General features: G+C 50.5%; 1 protein-coding gene across 1 annotated transcript; it reads right to left on the minus strand.

Moving 5' to 3' along the window:
* Positions 1-4,515: 4,515 nt before the first annotated feature.
* On the minus strand, positions 4,516-6,329 carry LOC126527450 (uncharacterized). Its single transcript, XM_050175284.3, has 2 exons — positions 6,009-6,329; positions 4,516-5,537 (listed from the first exon to the last, which is right to left on the minus strand). Exons 1-2 carry the CDS (start codon positions 6,182-6,184, stop codon positions 4,625-4,627), a joined length of 1,089 nt encoding a protein of 362 aa, XP_050031241.1. The 5' UTR covers positions 6,185-6,329; the 3' UTR covers positions 4,516-4,624.
* Positions 6,330-7,547: the final 1,218 nt, after the last annotated feature.

Below are 7,547 nucleotides of genomic sequence, written 5' to 3' on the forward strand. Positions count from 1 at the left end.
TAGTGAGCGTTCTTTTTTTTTTCTTTTACAGTGAAGGGCTATAGTGCCCGCATAATGGCGTCCTCGTGCCGACATAAAACTCGAGCCTTCTCCAGCGTCCGCATCAGACGCCCCCTGCGTTCGTGCCGTCGGGTACGTGCCGTGATTGACGCGGCCCTGCTAAAATAAAACGTCATCCGACGTGGGCCGCTCGCAAAGGTTGTGCGATGCCGGGAAGATCCGCGGCGAAGATCAAGCAGGCGTTAGCACTCCCCATACGTAAGCCGACCCCGAAGAAATTGCAATGCCGGGCCGACCGGCGGCGGAGGTGAAGCAGGCGTGAAGCCCTCCCCGTACGTGGGTCGATCACGAAGGTTGTGCGCACCATGCCGGGCCGACCGCGTTGGAGGTGAAGCAGGCGTTAAGCACTCCCCGTACGTGGGTCGATCTCGAAGAAAATGCAATGCCGGTCTGACCCGCGGCGGAGGTCAAGCAGGCGTTAAGCACTGCCCATATATGGGCCGATCCCGAAAGTAGTGCAATGCCGGGCCGACCCGCGGTGTTGGTGCAGTTCGCCATTAAGGGGCCCACATACACAGCTTCGCTGATCATCCTTCTTCGCAGAGTGGAATGACACTGAGTTTTCTTTTGTGCGTTCTGCTGGCGCAAGCAACTCACTCCCGTGTTATCACTCTTGGCAATCGCTCGTCGCGTTTTCAACAATCTTAAGTACCGAGGTAGGTGTACGTTGTTGGGACGGGCATAAAAAGAGTTATAAACTTGGACGTGTAAGATTCAATCAATGCGGATCTAACTGCGTCATAATGGCCGAGCTGCCTTTCAGTAACTGCATCACAACGCCAGGTGCGGCCAACGTGCCCCAAAAGTACCACCCAAAAATATTTTGTTACAACAATGTCGGGGGTTGAAGAAAGCGTGACAAACATGTTCAAAAATAATCAATGCACGCCACAACAACTGCGTCAAGGCGTTCGGTGCCGCTCCGTAAGCCTAAATTGGTTGAAATGCAGCGCAGACTGTTAGACAAGTCTCCTCCTGACTTAGGCCGACCCGCCAAAATTATCTGTACATCTTAAGGCGAAATAAACATTATTGCTATTATAAACAAAATTTACCACCTTGCTGTCCAATGGGGCAGTAGTGCTGTGTGCAGAAGGAACGCAACAGTATGCGAAGAAACCAGGGCTGCAACCGAACCCCCCTCAGAAAGATACGCTCGCATACGCATTGGGCATCCGGCCTCGCTCGCTTTGGTGGTGTGCCTGGCGCATTGCGCATTCATTGGTGCGTCTGCCGTGTCATTGACGAGTCGCTTGGTAACGCAAGGAAAATAAGTGGCAAAGTATAAGTTGATTTATGCAGGGAAATAATAAGAATATAAGACGTTGATTTAGCGTACTATTCTTTCCCGATGCTTTTTCTCCACCAATACAGCGTGACGTATGTCCTGCTTCCACTCTTCGCCCCCGAGTGTCCGCTCTTGTTCAATCTCTATGCACAAGTCATGACGTGTTCTATCTTGTGAAAACGTGCCACAGTCCGATGCGAGACGCCGTGATGTTCCGTATAAAATCCAAGTGCGACGACACCGTGGCCGCGCGCCGCGTGCTGTAGGTGCGAGTGAGAGCGTGTAAGGCTGAGCCGAGGCTGGTGGCTTGATCGCGTGCGCCCAAAGGGCGAGGCACCGAGGAAGCGCGCCGTCTTTTCCAGCGCACAAGGCACTGGAAGGTGAGGGGGGAGGCGTTGTACTCCGGCGGCGGCTGCGTATGGCGCGACTTAGCAAGGCCGCGCGGGCTCCATCTGGAAAGCGGTCCGTGTGCTGAGTGCAGCTGCGCCGAGGTCTGAGAGCTTCGCGTGCGCTGCGTTGTCGCCGCTTAGTTCGCGTAGATGCCCGAGAGGCAGCACGAAGGTGCCTCGTACTTGCTAATACGCCATACTTGCTAATACAGCATACTTGCTAATTTAGTTAGTAAACGAATGCTTACGAGTTTACACGGCCGATAAGGCTACTATCCCTAGTAACAATAAAATTCAAACAGCGCCAGACGACAGGGCCAGAAAGAGGAGGAGACAAACACGGCGCTGATCAGCGCCGTGTTTGACTCTTCCTCTTTCTGGTCCTGTCGTCTAGCGCTGTTTGAATTTTATTGTTACCATGGAACACCAACTCGCCCAATCCGCTGCCCTTCTACTATCCCTACTTTGTATAGCCGTCTGTAATTTGTTATCGCAAATTAGGCTTCACCTTTGGGGCGAACCTGCGACTTTTATATTGCTCGACATTGACAATTGCATTATGGTCAGTGCAGTAGATATATATATATATATATATAGACTGCACCTTGACAGTATCCCCAATGTTGTTCGTAGGGCCTTAAATTTACACATAAGAATTGCTTCGTCGTGTGCACGACAAGGTTTTATGGAGGTGCGTTTCCCACCTGCATTAATTTCGTGCCTAAATTAGAGTACGCGCGTTTGAAGTTTCAGCTGCATTTGTACCTAACAATTTTAAACTTTTTCTGGCCGCAATAGCTATTTGCAAGAGCCAGTTTATTGCGACAGAAGTTATGACACCGTATGGGCGCTCGCGCCGCTGCCATCGTGCTGTAACGATATCAACCTGCATGCGTGGCTTGCGCCTGGAGGCTTACGTAGGGTGTACGGGGAGACCACGACGAGTGCGTTGAACTGCAAAAGCGTCGAAGCCAGGTCACCCTCACGAAGGGTGCAGACCTCGTTATCTGGTGTTCAGTCTTGTTCGGCGCTGTGTAACAAGATGGATCAGCCCGTTGCATTCTTCTTCTTTTTTTGGGGGGGGGGGGGGTGGGAGGGGGCAGGCATTTGACCCGGCACTTGCGAGGGGTGAGGCAGGGGGCGGTGGGCAGCCCACATACTAATGCGGAAATTTCGGTGAGCGGAGGGTGGCCGGAGGACACGTGCCCGGAGTACCACCTCAGGGCTATTGCAGTCGGACGCTCCGCTCCTCTGCCGGCAGTGTTCTGGTTTCCACTGCTGGTACAAGCGTTGTGCGCACACGCATGGGGGTTCGTGTTTACTACACTGTGGTCCACACGCTTGCCGATGGTGAACGCCTAGTGAAATCTAGCGCTGCCAAACAGGAACGTGTAGTTTTCCGTCGGTCTCATCTTGTGCAGCAACCAAATGCAGCGCGAGGAGCCGAAGCGCAACTTATCGCTGACAATGCTTCGCCTTCGGGTGACACTTTTCCAAGACTAGGTCTTTCTTGGCGACTTCAGTTCGATTTAGGAACCGAGAGATCTTAAGTGTGTAACCACTTTCGTCTCGTACAAGTTTGGCGATTCGAGGCCTACTATGCATGTATAGGACAACGAAAAAGGCGTGAAATAGAAGCTTGAAATGAAGACGACGGCTCCAAGTTAGCTTAGAGCTATGTACGACATAGCTAACTCAAGAGAGGGGTAGTCTGAGATTCCTGAGAAAGGGCGTCATCCTGCAGTGGACATAGAGGCTAATGTTGATTATCTACGAAACAGTAATACTGTGTAAATTAGCAAAAATGCAGAAATTAAACACACAAGTTGTCACTCAAATTGCGCGCTCTTAAAACCGAAAGCGTGATTTTAATAAATGAAGGCCGATCCCGGAGATGGTGTAGCCTGAAAATTGAACCACGCCCGAAGCCACTGCAGTCTAAAAAGGAAGTAAAGAAAAGGCTACCTTAGAGGGGCCTCATGCGAGATGGTGCCAAACCAGGGTAAGGTGGCGCAGGCGAAGTTAAGGCGACGTAACCATGAGTGGCGTCGAAGACAGACAGACTAGGTTTTCTGAGGGAGCGTCTTTTTCTTCCGGAATAACCAGCATGATAAAAGGTGTGAGCCATGACAGAGGTTCATGATCACCATCACCATCAACATGGAACACAAAGCAACATGCCAAACCAATGCGCCCCGGAAGACTGTGTCCATTTTCGATATCAGCCGCACCTGACTCACCTGTCTTTATTTTTTTTATACAAGTGGATGTGACCTTCATTGTTCAAAACAAAAAATGTGCGCCACAGTTTTATATGAAATGCCTTGCCAGGAATTTTAAAACCAGATTTTGCTTCTATCAACTTTTTCATGTTTGCAGTAGATGGGCTCTGTCGGAAAAATACTTTTCCGCAACGTTTCATTGCCACTGCGTGCTGTTTTGCTGTAATGTCATTCAATGCACTACTTAAGTGATGAATGTTTTAAGGCACGCACGAATAAGCTTTATAGCGATCCCGGGCAGGGCTACGCGTTCATTCGGTCGGGAGCCTGGGCCAGGCCGAGAAATGCGGCGCTTCAGTTAGTGGCACCTGTTTGGTAAACAAATTTTATGTGCCGTCTACATTTGTGCAATGTATTCCAAGGTGAACCTGTACGGCACAAGTCCGATATCACTGGGTTTAGGAATATGCCTCAGTCCCCGATTCGGAAACAATTGTAGCAACCATGTTATAGGCCTTTACAGTACCTTTATATCTAAAATTAGGATAAATTTAGAACCTAAAACAATCCCGGGTTATAATTATAATTATACATGCTTTAGGTTGCAGAGGGATTTCATTCGTATAGAAATGTGGCCCTCGGGCGACGCCGGGTTAGCCAGTGCCCTACTGCAAGTTTTCCGGTGGGTGTTCATGATCAAGGTACTGCAGAAGCATGATCAAAAGCAACTCGAGGAACAGTTGCAGCAGTAGCTCGGCAATGTCTGGAGCCAAATCGGGAAACTCCATCGGTGGAGGGGACCCTTCCGTCGGTGGCACATCCGGGGCTGCCTGATTCTTCACCCGCCCGTCGTCGGAACGATCGTCGTTGGTCTCTTTCGGAGGTGTCCTGTTAGTCTCGCGCCTAGGCTTCGACGAGTCGTCTACGTTCGCACTCCGAGACGAAGACGCTGCTGCGGGGTCGTTGAGAGCGCTGAACAGGTCGGTCACCGGAGTACGCGGCACTTTCCTTTTTCGCCGCTTCTTGTTTCCGGTAGCCTCGTCGTTCGAAGCTGCTTCGAACGAGTCGCTCTCCTGACCCGCCGAATTCACCGCTGCTCGGCACTCGCTGGTCTGGATGCCCTCCACGCCGACGCGGCGAGCCTTTTTTTCAGCGGCACTCCTTGAGGCCATCTTCACCTCTTCGCTGAGCGTTTCTTGGCGGTTGCTTTCCTCGCTAGATGACCGGTGGCGACGTCTTTTAGTCGCTCTCCGCGTATTGCCTGCCACGTCGCTGATAACAGAGCTCAGCGACTGAACATCGCTTTCGGTGTCTCTCTTATGCCATTCGCGCTTTCTTCGGGCTTCCAGCTGGCTTCCAGAACGACGCCGTAATCTTTTAATTTCACGGTTGTGCGAGTCCCTGCTGCCGTGGCTGGACGCGCCGCTGCTCGACTTGTGTTTCCTCCTAGTCTTGCGCTTAGATTTGTAGCCGCTGCTTCCGGACGAGCTCTTCGAGTGGCGTCGGTTCTTGGACTTGCCTTTCTCGCGGCCGACACGGCTGGACGCGGATTCACTTCTCTCGCGGCGCTTCGCAGCCCTGCGAAATGAAACAGATCCAATCGGCGCCGTAGTTGCGCAGCACGGCTAAAGAAGGCAGTACTGTTTTTTTTCTACAACCCCAAAACATTCACTTCTGTTTTCGAAAGCAGGGTGGGATGATAGTCCACGAAATCTTTTAGGAAAAAACTGACGACAAACTTTGCATTCCTCTACTACATGCGAGCGAGGAAAATGAATGCATGAGTTGTTTTTTAACAGGCTGTATCATGCTCTTGAGACATAAGCAGACGAAGGAAGCACCGAGACCTTGGTAGCACTAGCATTGAATATCAGTCAATGGAATATTGACTTCAAAAGAGAGATGACTGAGAGGAGTCTGAAGGGTTGTTGATAAAGCTAATCTCTTTGAGGAGACACAAATGTCTGTGAAATGCATTGCTCCGAACCTAGCAAACATAATCTTCTCGCCGTCCCGATACGAAGAATAAAGGTCAACATGTCTGTGTACCTGTGTCTGCCCAGCTTTTGGGTGCTACCGGACGTGTCGCTGCTACTGGGCGAACGTTGTCGTTTCGACTTGCGCCTCTTCGCGTCGCAGTCCGACGAGCTGCCGCTGCCAGTGTCCGGCGAGTGCCGGCTAGCCGTGGCGGCGCGTCGCTCGCCCGTTCCGCTGGGGCCGGCCATCGCAGCTGCTGGCGTGCCGGCGTTCGCTGAGGCCCTTCCCGTGCACGACGATCCGGGCCGAGCGTCGCTGGGGCGGTCCCCAGAGAAACGTCTCGCGACTGGCTGCGCGGACCGCTGGTCCCGTCGAGCGCACTTTGTTTGTCCACTCTTGATGTCTCAAACCCACTATGGGGGATTGAGCAACATTCGAATGGAATTAGAAGGCAATTACTAATTCCAAGAAAGCAACTGAAATAATTGGAGAATATTCGGAGGAATAGAAAATAAAATTTCCAAGTAGTAATTGGTTGGCGTGTTCGTAATCCATACTCCAAGAAGAATGGCGCAAACGAACAGGGACGAAATAGCGATACGAAGGCGGGGGAGATTGCTCAAGCATTCTGTATTCATAAGTCCGGTGACATGTGCGTAACGCGGCCATCAGTGAGTCTGCATGAACTATAAGTTGATTATTTAACCACTAATCTTTAAGATGCCACACGTATTTATGCCAGGGTATATATTTGGCGTGTTCTTCAAAATAAACTATTGTTGCTGGCGGCGCTTGTCTCTGTTTTCTATCTTGTCCCTCTTCGCTTGGGCCATTCTTCTTTGTGAAAGTAACACACATAATTAGTAATGTAACTGAGAAGACTCGATTGAAATAGTGATAAATTATTCAACAGCTCAACATGCATCCGTGTGATATTGGGCAAGGAAGAAGGCTCCTAGAGAAAGAGATTTAACAATTGGCAAATTCACTGTAATGTGTCTGAATGCCGTTTCTAAAATGTATTTTCCTGCATTTGCGAATTGGCGATAGGATAAGAAAGAAATGACCAATTGTCTCGTCTTCACCGCGGAATGGACACAGCGGGGATCGGAGCCGGCGTGCGTGTTCGATGCCGGGTGAGCCATGGCTCACAAGCGCTGCCGGGAATCGACCAAGCAGTGGGCGCCGGGTGCCACGTCGTAGAGGACGCTAAAAGCTTGAAAAACTAAAGAAAAATGATAACGGGAATGTAACGAAGAGAGGTTGCTAAAGTAAAGATGGCTTCGGACAGGTTAGCTGAGGTACTCTAACCGTGCATATAGAACTTTTATACCAATTAAAGGTTACAGTTTGTAGCAACAAGAAAACAAATACAAACTCAGAGGTCGGTTACGAATGTGTTTTCACTGACGATCTCGAGCTTGCAGAATCGCTTGGGGATATGAATGTCCCGCTTAGTCCGCGACATTGTATTTAAAGGATGTTTTATACCGTTCTCAATTAAAGTTGAAAGTACTACGCTCCTCTCCAATGCTCGAGTGTTTGTTGGCTTTCTAAGCGTACACTGGCGCAGCGCCGAAGGCGATATGATGACGACGGCACGACGGGATG

The sequence above is a fragment of the Dermacentor andersoni genome, chromosome 9 (genome assembly GCF_023375885.2).
Source record: "Dermacentor andersoni chromosome 9, qqDerAnde1_hic_scaffold, whole genome shotgun sequence".
In the NCBI taxonomy this organism is placed as follows: domain Eukaryota; kingdom Metazoa; phylum Arthropoda; class Arachnida; order Ixodida; family Ixodidae; genus Dermacentor; species Dermacentor andersoni.

What these genes read in the sequence shown, in the direction of transcription:
- LOC126527450 (XM_050175284.3), bottom strand. Translation starts at nt 6,184, where the DNA reads ATGGCCGGCCCCAGCGGAACGGGCGAGCGACGCGCCGCCACGGCTAGC. An exon ending in CAAAAGCTGGGCAGACACAG is followed by an intron (nt 5,538 to 6,008) that starts GTACACAGACAT and finishes TTCATTTCGCAG; the next exon opens with GGCTGCGAAGCGCCGCGAGA.